Below are 13,873 nucleotides of genomic sequence, written 5' to 3'. Positions count from 1 at the left end.
AGTCACTGCCTGCCATTTGGAAAAAGTCACATTGATTCTTATCCTTTGTTTCCTGTTTATCTGTCTCAATACACTACCCCAATCCTATGTGTTTTCATTTTAAACACAAACCTTCCAAAAGTCCAAATAAATCACATCCACTGACTCCCCCTCATCAACCTTACTAGTTTCATCCTTGAAGAATTCCAACAGATTTGTCAAGCATGATTTCCCCTTCATAAATCCATACTGACTCTGTCAGATCCTGCCACTGATTTATGTTAATTTGAGCTGACTCTGTCGATACTGATGCGTTATAGTTTTCTTCTTGTCCTGACCATGTTTACTAACACTATAGCCACACTGAAACTGAAACTTCCCGTGCAAGCCATGCACAAATTGTTTCTTTAAATCATGGTGTGTGCATGGCTGTGTAAAAGATATAACAAGCCTGTGCACTTCAGCAAGTTGGCCGACAAATGAAAATTCGAGGGTCCGTTGCTCGCTTTGGTTTTGGCCGTTAATGTTTCCTTGCAGTCACTTTATTATCTGTGGCTTGTTATTTTAGCTTTCATGTTGTGAGTAAAATACTAAGATTGAGCTGCATCTTGTGACTTTGCTAATTCCTTTCTTGCTGAGCCAAGGTATAGGTCTTTGTAATTAAGTAGTGTTTTGTTTGGTGCTATGCATTCCTACACTAACCTCAACAAAGTTCTCACAGCATGGATTATGAAAAATGCTTGACGGGTCCTGGCCATTGTTTTGACTTCTGGCAGCTGTCCATAGAAACCTGACACTGCAGAAGGCCATTTGGCCCATTGAGTCTCCACCGACCCTCCAAAGGAGCACCCTATCTCGGCCCACTCCCCCAGCCTATCCCCGTAACACCAGTTAATCAGCACATGTGTGGACTCGAACAATTTAGCATGGCCAATCCACCTAACCTGCACATTATTGGATTGTGGGAGGAAACCAGAGCACACGGAGGAAAGCCACACAGACATGGTTTGCTACTGTCACTCAGGAGGATTTAAACTAATATGGCAGGGGGGTGGGAACCAGAGCGTTAGCTTAGAAGGTGTAATATCTGAAAGGGAAATAGAGAACAAAAAAGTAGAACATCACCCTCAGGCAGAGCAAAAAAGGTGACAAATGTGAGAAGGGAGATGGTCAATGCAGGACTGAGGGTGTTGTACCTTAATGCGCGCAGTATACGGAACAAGGTAAATGAGCTTGTTGTGCACATTGAAATTGGCCGGTACGATGTAGTGGGCATCACAGATATGTGGCTGCAAGGGGATCAGGGCTGGGATCTAAATAAACAAGGATATGTGTCCTATCGAAAGGACAGGCAGATGGGCAAAGGGGGCGGGGTTGCATTGTTAGTAAGCAATGAAGTTAAATCGATAGCAAGGAGCGATATAGACTCAGAAGGCATAGAATCTCTGTGGGTAGAGTTGAAGAATTGCAACGGTAAAAATACCTTGATGGGGGACCCTAGCAGTAGTCAGGATGTGAGGCAGAAAATAAATCAGGAGATAGCGAAAGCATGTAAAAAGGCAATATCACAATAATCATGGGGGACTTCAATATGCACTTGGACTGGGAAAATCAGGTTGGTAGTGGATCCCAAGAAAAGGAATTTGTGGAATGTTTAAGAGATTTTTTTTGGAGCAGCTTGTGGTAGAGCCCATTAGGGAACAGCCAATTCTGGATTTTGTGATGTGTAATGAGGCAGACTTGATTAGGGATCTTTAGGTGAAGGAACCCTTAGGGAGCAGTGACCACAATATGATAGAATTAACCTGCAGTTTGAGAGGGAGAAGCTGCAATCAGATGTAACTGTATTACAATTAAATAAGGGTACCTACAAAGACATGAGGGAGGAGCTGGCCAGAGTTGATTTGAAAAGGAGACGAGCAGGAAAGACAGTGGAGCACCAATGGCAGGAGTTTTTGGGGGATTATTCAGGAGGCACAGCGGAAATTCATCCCAAGGAAGAGGTAACATGTTAAGGGCAGGACAAGGCATCCATGGTTGACTAGGGAAGTCAAGGACAACACAAAAGAAAAAGCATACAAAGTGGAAAGGTTTAGCATGAAGCCAGAGGATTGGGAATAATGTAAAAGCCAGCAGAGGATAACTAAAAAAACAATAAGAGGAGAGAAGATGAAATACAAGTTATAGGAAGAGTTTCTTTGAATATATAAAAGATAAGAGAGAGGCAAAAAATAGACGTTGGACCACTGGAAAACGTGGCTGGAGAAGTAATAATAGGAAACAAAGAAATGGCAGACAAACTGAATAGTTACTTTGCATGTCTTCATGGTGGAAGACACCAGTGGGATGCCAGAGCTCCAGGAGAACCAGGGGGCAGAGGTGAGTGCAGTGACCATTACTAAGGAGAAGGTTATGGGGAAACTGAAAGGTCTGAAGGTGGACAAGTCACCTGGACTGGATGGACGACACACCAGGGTTCTAAAAGAGATAGCTGAGGAGATTGTGGAGGCATTGGTGGTGATCTTTCAGGAATCACTGGAGGCAGGAAGGGTCCCAGAGGACTGGAAAGTGGCTAATGTAACACCCCTGTTTAAGAAGGGAGGGAGGCAGAGATGGGAAATCATAGGCCGGTTGGCCTGACTTCGGTCATTGGTAAGATTTTCGAGTCTGTTATTAAAGATGAGATTGCGTAGTACGAGGAAGTACATGGTCTGACAAATCTGTTAGAGTTATTTGAGGAGGTAACAAGGAAGTTAGACAAAGGAGAACCAGTAGACGTGATTTATTTAGATTTCCAGATTGACAAGGCGTGGCATAGGAGAGTGTTAAATAAGTTAAGAGCCCATGGTGTTAAGGGTAAGATCCTGGCATGGATAGAGAATTGGCTGACTGGCAGAAGGCAGAGAGTGGGGATAAAGGGGTCTTTATCAAGATGGCAGCCAGTGACTAGTGGTGTGCCTCGGGTCTGTGCTGGGACTTTTTACAATATACATTAATGATCTGGAAGAAGGAACTGAAGGCACTGTTGCTACGTTTGCAGATGATACAAAGATCTGTAGAGGGACAGGTAGTATTGAGGAAGCAGGCGGGCTGCAGAAGGATTTGGACAAGCTAAGAGATACAAGACCAGGGATGTACTTCTGAGGCTGTATAAGGCTCTGGTCAGACCCCATTTTGAGTTCTGTGAGCAGTTTTGGGCACTGTATCTAAGGAAGGGTGTGCTGGCCTTGGAAAGGGTCCAGAGGAGGTTCACAGGAGATCCCTGTAATGAAGAACTTGTCGTATGAGGAACGGTTGAGGACTCTGGGTCTGTACTCGTTGGAGTTTAGAAGGATGAGGGGGGATCTTATTGAAACTTACAGGATACTGCGAGGCCTGGATAGAGTGGACGTGGAGAGGATGTTTCCACTTGTAGGAAAAACTAGAACCAGAGGATACCATCTCAGACTAAAGGGACGGTCCTTTAAAACCGAGATAAGGAGGAATTTCTTCAGCCAGAGGGTGGTAAATCCATGGAACTGTTTGCCGCAGAAGTTTGTGGAGGCCAAATTACTGAGTGTATTTAAGACAGAGATAGATAGGTTCTTGATTAATAAGGGGATCAGGAGTTATGGAGAGAAGGCCGGAGAATGGGGATGAGAAAGTATCAGCCATGCTTGAATGGCAGAGCAGACTCGATGGGCCGAATGGCCTAATTCTGCTCCTATGTCCTTTGGTCTTATGGGGAGAAAGTGCAAACTCCAAATGGATGGTCACCCAAGGTCTGAATCAAACCCGGGTCCCTGATATTGTGAGGCAACAGGGCTAACCACTGTGTCACTGTGCTGTCTGAAGAATAATACTGCCGGAGCCTTTGGAGTAGTCACTTATCTATATTTATACACCGGGGCAACAAGGTTTGGCGATTCATGGTTTGAGGAAAAAAATGGAGGGTTTTCAGAAATGCTTCCAGCTTAATGCCAGATTGCAGCATGTTGCGACACTGAAGGAATTTTTTATGTCCTCAACAGATGAAAGAATCACTTGCTGGAGAAATAAAGCGGGAAATTATGGATGGGCTTCTAGCTGCGATATCTCCGACCAGTAGAGCTGCTGTTGGGCCACGGGAAGAGTTCTCGTAACACCGGTGAGTAACTATTGTTAATTCAAGCCATCTTGCTGATAAAGAGATAGAACATCTTTTCCGAAGACTGGCCTGTTATTTGAAGTTCTGTAAAACTAACTCGAAAGCATTTTCATCAGATTCCTTTGTGTTTCTCTTTCAATCCTAAAATTCCTTCATTGTCTAGATTTGGTTGCCGTTATTTTAAGATTCTCTCTGTTTTACCTTCCAAGCAACTTTCACTAGCGACCATCTATCTGCCTTGCAGAACTTGCACAGTTCGAGCCTGTATTACTTTTCAGAGCTCTGAAGAAGAGTCACATGGACTCAAAACTTCAACACTCTCTTTCCCCTGATGTTGCCAGACTTTGAGTTATTCCAGCATTTTCTGTTTCTAATTAAGATTTCCAACGTTCGCTGTATTTTGCTTTTATTTTGGAGCACAGTAATTCATTTGAAATGTGTTCTCCCTTCTGAGAGATTGAAAAAAATGTGTGTGAAATACACATGTATCTGGTATAGATCACAAAGTGATGCTATCGACCTAGGTTATAATATTGATCAAGTAGTTATCAATGTGAGTAAACTCCATTAAAGTAAGACTGTTTCATGGAATAATCAATGCCACTGAACCCAAAAAAGCATATATGACAGACCCAAATTGTAAACAGTTACTCGAATATGGTGCAGTTTCAATTTTATTTTGTGATTGTCTGATCGTACCCCATTTCATTTTCCACTTGAATTTAATTTGTTTTGATTTTCTTTCAGTTTCAAGGAGGAATTTTCTGGTTGTGGCCTCGTTTCAAAAGAAGCTGTCTTCAGTACAGCCACAACACTTCACTTTTGCTACTTGGAATACTGGCTTCTAATTGCTCGTGCTGTTGGAACATAACCTATCAGATGCATTCGACTTGGATATCCAATGCTTCAGGAGACACTATTGCTGCTGACATGGGTTGCTTTTATCTCATCGACTTTCAGAACCCCTTATATGCAAATCCTAAACTGAACTGTGTGTATTTGATTAAGCACTTCACCTAGCTAAAATTGTTTTAATAGTGGTTAACTCAACTGTAATAGGTGTAACATGTAGAAGGCTTAAATTTGTTCTAATATTGATAATGTCTAGTTGTTAGACATTTACCTCTAGTAAGGTCAAAACTTGAAATTCCACTTTTAGTTAAAGGTTAAGTCAATTACGTGTGCTGTAACACTAGTGTGGAAATTTGTTTAGCATTTCATTCTTGAAGCACTAACCTCTATGAGGTATTCCCTGTGCAATAACTGTTTTACGTGGCAAACTTGAATTGACAAATGTATCTTTACTACTGTTTGTAATCACATCACCCTTAGTATCTGTGAAACATTCCGTCTACTACATTTTAGTTTGAAAAAAAGAACCTTCTGACATTAGGTTTATTTTTTCAAAAGAGGAGAGGGCACCGAATGAGTGCTACAAACTGGTTTAGGGGTGGTCTTACACTGTATTTTATAAGCTTTAAATACTTAATTCATTTAATAATCTTGAATTCATTTCTAATTTTTGAATAGGTGCAGTAACGGGGATTGGGATGCAACAATACTTAAGTGCCTAAAGCTTTTCCTAATTTGTACTTGATACATTATCTAATCATACATGTATTTACTAAAAGTGTGTGATGGTTCTTGTATATGGAATGTATGTTAAAGGAAATTGTATAAGAGTTTAACTTGGGATGCATGTGGAATCGATTGAAATCACTAATAAATATTTATTTTAAATATAAAAGGTTCTTTCTGAGCATGATCTTTGTAAAATCCATTTTCCATTCAATATAATTTGGTGAGTAAGGGGGTGGGGGAGATAAAAATGAGAGGAGGAGAATGGCACAACAGGAAAGGGAGGAACTGGAGAGGGGAGAGGAATGAAGGGTGGCAGATACTAGTAGATTCCAATTTTGCCTCCTCTGGAGCATTTGTTGTGGAATTTATGAATGCTGTGTGGCCTTGCTGTAACAATGTCTAAACTGCTAGATAATCATTTTTCGGCATAGGCTGTATAATTGGAGCTGACTTATGCAAACACTTTAACCACACATTTCTGATGGGGGAATATGATTCCAATGAAATTGTACTTTGTCTACTGTAGTTTACCTTTGGTTTTCTCATGTTCAGAAATATGTGCACTATAATGGGCTATGCACGCACCAGGCAACAAGACAGAGGCCTACCTAGTCCTGATTTGATATTCAGTGGCATTAGCTTGTCGGGTCCTCCCATCAGTGGGGGTCACCACTGATGACAAACTGGATCAGCCATTTTAATACATTGGTTATTAGAGCAGGTGAGTGACTTTGCCCCTGACCACAAAGTCTCTTACAAGGTACAAATCAGCAGTCTACTCTTCACTTGCCTGAATGGGCTTACCTATAATGTTGCTTACGATATCTGTGGAACATTCCATCTACAGACACCAATCAAGATAACAGAGCCCTCTTGATTTGCACTTCATCCATAAGTCAAAATACATTTGGCTACGTTATGCACTGACATAAGATGCACCTTGTAAAGCCTCCTTGGGCTGTACTTCCAAAACTCAAGATCTTCCACAGAGAGAAAGACGTGGGCAGCAAATCCACAACATTTACTATCTAGAAGGACAAGGACAGCAGACTCATTGGAAGTTCACCTCCAAACCATACATCATCCTGATTTGGAAATATATCGCTGTTCACCTCCAAACCATACACCATCCTGATTTGGAAATATATCGCTGTTCACCTCCAAACCATACATCATCCTGATTTGAAAATGTATTGCTGTTCCTTCACTGTTGTTGGGTCAAAATCCTGGAACTCCTTCCCTGACAGCACATTGGGTGTACATACACCACATGGACTTCAGCGTTTCAAGAAGGCAGCTCACCTTCTCCAGGGCAATTTGTAATGGGCAATAATGCCAGTATAGCCAGCGACACTCACATCCCATGAATGTTTTTAAAAAGTAGCTACATGGGAACACTAGAACTTAAGTTGTACACTTAAATGTAATTTCAACTCTGGATATCTGAAGGACATATACCTATGCGTGGGAAAACATGTTTTGCTGCTGGTGATGTTTGATAGAACCAATCTATTGTTCGATTCCTGCTTGGGCCACTGTCTACGCTGAGTCTGCACATTCTCTCTGTGTCTGCGTGCGTTTCCTCCAGGTGCTCCTGTTTCCTCCCACAAGTCCCGAAAGACATGCATGTTAGGTGAATTGGACATTCTGAATTCTCCCTCTGTGTACCCAAATAGGTGCCAGAGTATGGCGACTAGGGGATTTTCATTAACTTCATTGCAGTGTTAATGTAAGCCTACTTGTGACAATAATAAAGATTATTATTATCTATTGACCATTAATGGCCTGAGATGACAACTGCAGCCAATTCAGAACGGGTGTAAGCACTTCTCGTTTTAAAGATTCAACTTCAGGCCATATTAAGTGCAGAAGTGGGACTATTATGGATAAATGATAGTCCCTCATGTTGCAGAAATGACCTAAGCTGCAATGATAGCAGTACAACTGAAATTGCTTCTGCAACCCGAAGACCAATGGTGTGGCCTCTTGAGAAACATTACTACAGTATTCAATTGCAGTCAGTATTTTTATTTTATAAGATGATTTATGATAAGACTGCTTTAGTGGGATAGTTACTGGAAAGGACATCAATGACACCACTTATGTCTCCAATTTATCTTTTCCCTTGTAAATAGACATGTAATTATTGCGTTTAATCTGATGACTTTAGGTAGCTAATGTATATTTCATTTGTACCACTGGAATAATTGTGAGCATCTGTACATTGACTAGTAATGTGAGGTTGACCCATTCATCAGCTTTGAATAGATTTTTTGCAAAGTTATTGCAGCAGTAAATAGTGGCGTTCTCTCCAGCTGATGCTGCCTTTGTTATTGGGAGTTCCAGTTAGAAACACCTAAAACAAGCAAATTGATCATCTACCACACCGGCTTCTGTTGTGACAAAAAGACTGAGACTGACTGAATGAAAGACGTCTCTTTCAGATGGCAAAAAACGTTACATAAAATGTTATTTGACGACGTTGATTCAATTCCAAGGACTCTAAGTTAATAACACTGAGTTTCCATGATTTGCCCTGAATTAAAAATGTTAGTTAGAAAGCACAGGAGCATCACCAACACACAACAACGTAAAAAAAAAAGTTATTGTAGTTAATCGGAAGGGTATTCTTCTGATATTGGATTTAAAATGCATTTTCTAAGCAGTACAGGCGCATACTATTCAGTTGGCCTGTGGTACACCCGCTATTGAAGTGCTTAGTATTGCATTCCATGACAAAGTCCTTTGCTTCTTCCAAGCACAAAATGTACAAAGGAAGACCATCATTTTTGCAGTAACATTGATTAAGTGGCATATTAACTGGCATGTTGAAATAATTCAGTGTCTCTGTCGTATGTTGTTTCTGGAGTAGGTTTTGGGTGAGTTGTCTGCATTATTCTTTCTTCTTTACTGATGATTTTTTTAAAAATGAATCTTTGTTAACATTTCCTCAAACTTGTATAACCCTGCTGTTACTTCAATCATTACTGTTCTGCTACTCTGTTTAACAGAACATTCCAATTTTAGATTAACCCAAGTTTTGATAAATGAAGTTATTATTTTGGGCAAGTTCGCCAATAGCCCATTATAAAAATGAGACCCAAATTAAAGTTTTGCACGCACATCTAATAATTTTAACTGACTGACTGTCTCTGTAAAATTCTTACCATCTACACATGAAAAGTTGGGAAGTTACATTTCGTAAAAATCCAAGAATTGAAGTGATCAATGCTGCTGACTAAGTATCTGTAGACATAGAATCCTTTTTGAAAAAGGCTCTTCACTTATATGGTTTGAATCCCTTCACTTATTTTCTTCTGTGACAGCACAGTTCATTTGCCTTTCATGCTGTGATATCAATATTACTGGGAAAAGTTTTTTTTTCATTCCAATTAAAGGGCAATTTAGCCTGGCCAATCCATCTACTCTGCACTTCTTCAGGTTATGGGGATGAGACCCATGCAGCCACTGAGAGAATGTGCAATCTCCACAAGGACAGTGAACCAGGCTGTGATCAAACCTGGATCCTTTTTGAGTCTGTGCGTGAAAAGTTTAATAATAAAACCACACTGACCTCTGCATTAGCTTAGGCTACAGATTTGGACAGAATGAGTATATGCCCTGCCCAATCAGCCTTCCAAAGTCCTCCTTGTTAACATTTGGAGACTGGTACCAAAATTGGGATAGCTGTCCAACAAACTAGTCAAGCAGCAGGCTGACACATTCACAGCCAGACTCCGTCAACACCATGCCTGTGTATAAACTGTTCCACTGACAGGGCAGATGTGCATACCAGAGATGGCAACACACTGGTACACATTTGTGAGGGAGTGGCTCTGAGAATCCTCAATATTGGTTCCTGACTCCATGAAATCACACACCCCTGTCAGCATCAACGGAGCCGAGGTGGAGATGTTTAGCAGTTTCAAATTCCTAGGGATACACACCTCCAAAAATCTGTCCTGGTCCACCCATGTCGACGATACCACCAAGAAAGCACAACAGTGCCTATACTTCCTCAGGAAACTAAGGAAATTCAGCATGTCCACATTAACTCTTACCAACTTTTACAGATGCACCATAGAAAGCAACCTTCCTGGCTGCATCACAGCCTGGTATGGCAACCGCTCGGCCTGGGGCTGCAAAAAACTTCAGAGCGTCATGAACACAGCCCAGTCCATCACGTGAACCTGCCTTCCATCTAGTGACTCCATCTACACCTCCCGCTGCCGGGAGAAAGCAGGCAGCATAATCAAAGACCCCTCCCACCCGGTATATTCACTCTTCGAACTTTGTCCATCGGGCAGGAGATACAAAAGTCTGAGAACATGCACAAACAGACTCAAAAACAGCTTCTTCCCCGCTGTTACCAGATTCCTAAACGACCCCCTTATAGACTTTCCTCATTAACACTATACCCCTGTATGCTTCACCCGATGCCGGTGTTATGTAGTTACATTGTGTACCTTGGGTTGCCCAATTATGTATTTTATTTTATTTTATTTTCATGTCCTTCATGATCTGTTGACCTGCTCACAGAAAAATACTGTACCTCAGTGCACGTTACAACAAACAAAATCCAAATCAAAGTCTTATGGAATCGGGTTAAACATGGACAATGATGCATCCTGCTGATTACCACCTAGCAACCCCCCTCAGCTGACGAATCAGTGCTCATCCATGTTGAACAGCATTTGGAAGAAGCTTTCAGGGTTGCAAGGGCACATAATGGACCCCAGGCAAGAGATTTCAATGTCTTGCCAAAGGTGACTTGGCAGCGCCACTGATGACGGAGCTAGCAGAATCCTGAAGGACACATCTGCCAAAGGCCTGCCCAGTCTACTGATAAGATAACCAAGAAGAGAAAAGCCCTACTTGACCTGACCTTCACCAGGTGGTGGATGCATCTGCCCTTGACAGTATTGATAGGAATATCCTAGTGGAAACTTAAGTTCCATCCACAGATTCAGGCCACACTCTGTTTTGTTGTGTGGTACTATCACAACAGATAGATCAAATCTACCATCTCAAACCGAGAATCCGTGAAATGTTGTGGCCATGAGCTCAACAGAATGGTATTCAACCACAATCAGTAAACTCATTGTCTAACAAATCCCTCATTCTACCATTACCAACCCTGATTCAACAAGGAGTGCAGAGAACATGTCGGGCGCAGCACCAGACAGACCTAAAAATGAGATGGAACCTGTTGAAAATACAACACAGAATTGCTTGCACGCTAAACAGCTGAAGCAGCATACTATAGACAGAACTAAACTACGCCACAACAAATTGATCCGATAATAGCCGTGGCACATTCAGTCATGAATACCCTGGGAAAGAGGGATAAGACTCTTAGGTCTCAGGGTCGGGGAATCGCCCGGGGCTGGCGTAAATCCCGCCCCCACCGTGGCCGGAATTCTCCGCCACCCGGGAATCAGCGGGAGCGGGAATCACCCCTGTCGATCGGCATGTACCCCACGGCGATTCTCCGGCCCGCGATGGGCCGAAGTCCCGCCGCTGACAGGCCAATCCCGCCGACGTGGTTTAAACCACCTCTGGTGGCGGCGGGATTGGTGGCGCGAGCGGGCTCTCGGGGTCCTGGGGAGAGTGCGGAGCGATCGGACCCCGGGGGGTGCCCCCACGGTGGCCTGACCCACGATCGGGGCCCACCGATAGGCAGGTGGGCCAGTGCCATGGGGGCACTCTTTTACTTCCGCCATGGCCTCCACCATGGCGGAGGCGGAAGAGACCCCCCCCTACCGCGCATGCACCGGTGGTGACATCAGTGGCCGCTGACGCACCGGCATATGCGCAGACCGGCGAAGGCCTTTCGGTCAGCCCCCAAGCAGGGCTGCGTAGCGCCAAAGGCCGTTGGCGCCGGTTTTGGCGCCATCGGCTGAGCAGAAACCACTCCGGTGCGGGCCTAGCCCCTAAAGGTGCGGAGAATTCCGCACCTTTGGGGATGCCCGACGCCGGAGTGGTTGGTGCCACTCCGCTACGCCAGGACCCCCCGCACCACCGGGTAGGGGTGAATCCCGGCCCTTATCCTTGATAATGCTACAAAAGGTAAGACTGAAATGTTTGAAACCACCTTCAGCCAGTATTTCTGAATTGGTGATCCATCTCAGCCTCTAGTCTGAGGTCCCACCATCATTAATGTCAGTCGTCCGCCAAATCAATTCATTTCCTGTGATATGAAGAAATGGCTAAGCACGCTGGATATAGAAAAGTCTATGGGCCCCAACAGTGTCCGGCTGTACTCCGAAGGCTTGTGCTCCAGAATGTTCCAAGCCTCTGGCTAAGCAGTTTGAATACCGCTACAACATTGGCGTCTAGCTGACAATGATCCTGTCTGCAGGATGAATCCAATCTATTCAATTGGCACCTCATCAATCTACTTTAAATCATCAATAAAGTGATCAAAGGTGTGATCGGCGCTATTGAACATGGGCAAAAACATTGAATGCCAGAGATGAAGGGCGTGATCGTACAGGCTTGTTGAGGGCTCAAGGACCCCCAAACAAGTATGTTGGGGCATTGGGCGTGTCCGGAGACCGTGGGCGGGGGGATCGAGACATGAGAATGAAATGAAAATCGCTTATTGTCACGAGTAGGCTTCAATGAAGTTACTGTGAAAAGTCCCTCGTCGCCACATTCTGGCGCCTGTCCGGGGAGGCTGGTACGGGAATCGAACCGTGCTGCTGGCCTGCTTGGTCTGCTTTAAAAGCTAGCAATTTAGCCCAGTGAGCTAAACCAGCCCCTATCATCAGGGTGGCATTTAAAAATGGCACACCGATCTCTTCCTGCAGGGGCGAGCTCATCTCAGAATGGAAGTGTAGCCTCAGCAGGGCGTCCCTGCCGAAGCCCTTAAAAAACCCAGAGACTGTTTAATAAACTGATCATTCAGGGCGCTGCAGTAATGAGAAGCACCCCACTAAACGCGCTCAAAACGGGACTCTCCCATTAAATTGCCCCCGAAGTGACAGTGCCTTTGATTCAGGACCACATTTGACGAATGTGGGCATCAAGCAAACTAGGAAAATACAAGCCAATGAGAATTGGGGGTAACTCTATACTGGCTGGCGTCATAGTTAGCACAAAACTTTCAGGATGAGGAACTCACCTCCTGACTCCTTAGAGCCTGTCCACCATCTACATCACATATGTAGCACGGTAGAACGGCAGCATGGTGGTTAGCATAAATGCTTCACAGCTCCAGGGTCCCAGGTTCGGTTCCCGGCTGGGTCACTGTCTGTGCGGAGTCTGCACGTCCTTCCCGTGTTTGCGTGGGTTTCCTCCGGGTGCTCCGGTTTCCTCCCACAGTCCAAAGTTGTGCGGGTTAGGTGGATTGGCCATGCTAAATTGTCCGTAGTGTCCTAAAAAGTAAGGTAGGTAGGTAGGTTGGTTGGTTTGGGGGGGGGGGTTGTTGAGTTACAGGTATAGGGTGGATACGTGGGTTTGAGTAGGGTGATCATCGAGGGCCGAAGGGCCTGTTCTGTGCTGTACTGTTCTATGTTCTATATGCTTGGATAAGTGCATCTCCAAGAGCATTCATAAGGCTTTACACCATCCTTGACAAAGCAGCTAGCTAGATTGATCTCAAACATTCACTCCCTCCACCATCAACATACTGTGGTTGCAGGGTGTACCTAACCAAAGCTTCAGCATCACCTTTTAATCCTGCGACTCTACCATCTGGAATAATAATGGCAACAAGTGCAGGGAAATACCATCATGTCCAAGTTCCCATCGAAGTCACACATGATCCTGAATTATATCACCATTATGTGAACTATATCACTGTCCTGTGAACTATGTCATCATTTCTCCATCTTGTCATCTGGTCACAATCATGTAACTCCTCCCTTCCACTAGACTCTCCACACAAGGTTCATGGAAACTTGAAGTTGTGTCGAGTTCCAACAGCATGCGCCGGGAAGCATATGTGCAGGTGTCTGAATGTCATGTATGCTCACTAAAAGGTCAGCTCATCTGAATTAAGTTCTCCTCCCCAACTAAATTATTGACAAGCGAGCAAGTCATGCCTTCAGACTTAAGACTACACAAAACTGGTGTGCAGAAGGTGAGGTAGTCAACTTGCTGGCGTTGGAATGAGTAGCCATATTCCTTTCCTCATTGGCAGTGTTATTCAAGGCTATGATCTGGTGGTGGCAGTCGAAGGGG

At 43.9% G+C, this 13,873-nt stretch overlaps 1 protein-coding gene across 8 annotated transcripts in view; it reads left to right on the top strand.

Moving 5' to 3' along the window:
* itprid2 (ITPR interacting domain containing 2) overlaps positions 1–5,852 on the top strand; it is a 210,425-nt gene extending 204,573 nt beyond the window's left edge. For all 8 annotated transcript variants that reach the window (XM_038789246.1, XM_038789249.1, XM_038789245.1 and 5 more), the window contains 2 exons: positions 3,990–4,105; positions 4,853–5,852. In XM_038789246.1, the coding sequence (XP_038645174.1) occupies positions 3,990–4,100 (111 nt within the window). In that variant the 3' untranslated portion in view covers positions 4,101–4,105; positions 4,853–5,852. The remainder of the gene's footprint in view (positions 1–3,989; positions 4,106–4,852) is intronic.
* Positions 5,853–13,873: the final 8,021 nt, after the last annotated feature.

This window comes from Scyliorhinus canicula, chromosome 2, assembly GCF_902713615.1.
Source record: "Scyliorhinus canicula chromosome 2, sScyCan1.1, whole genome shotgun sequence".
NCBI classification, from domain to species: domain Eukaryota; kingdom Metazoa; phylum Chordata; class Chondrichthyes; order Carcharhiniformes; family Scyliorhinidae; genus Scyliorhinus; species Scyliorhinus canicula.
The sequence above is the reverse complement of the archived record's forward strand: the minus strand, read 5'-3'. Positions and strand labels throughout refer to the sequence as shown.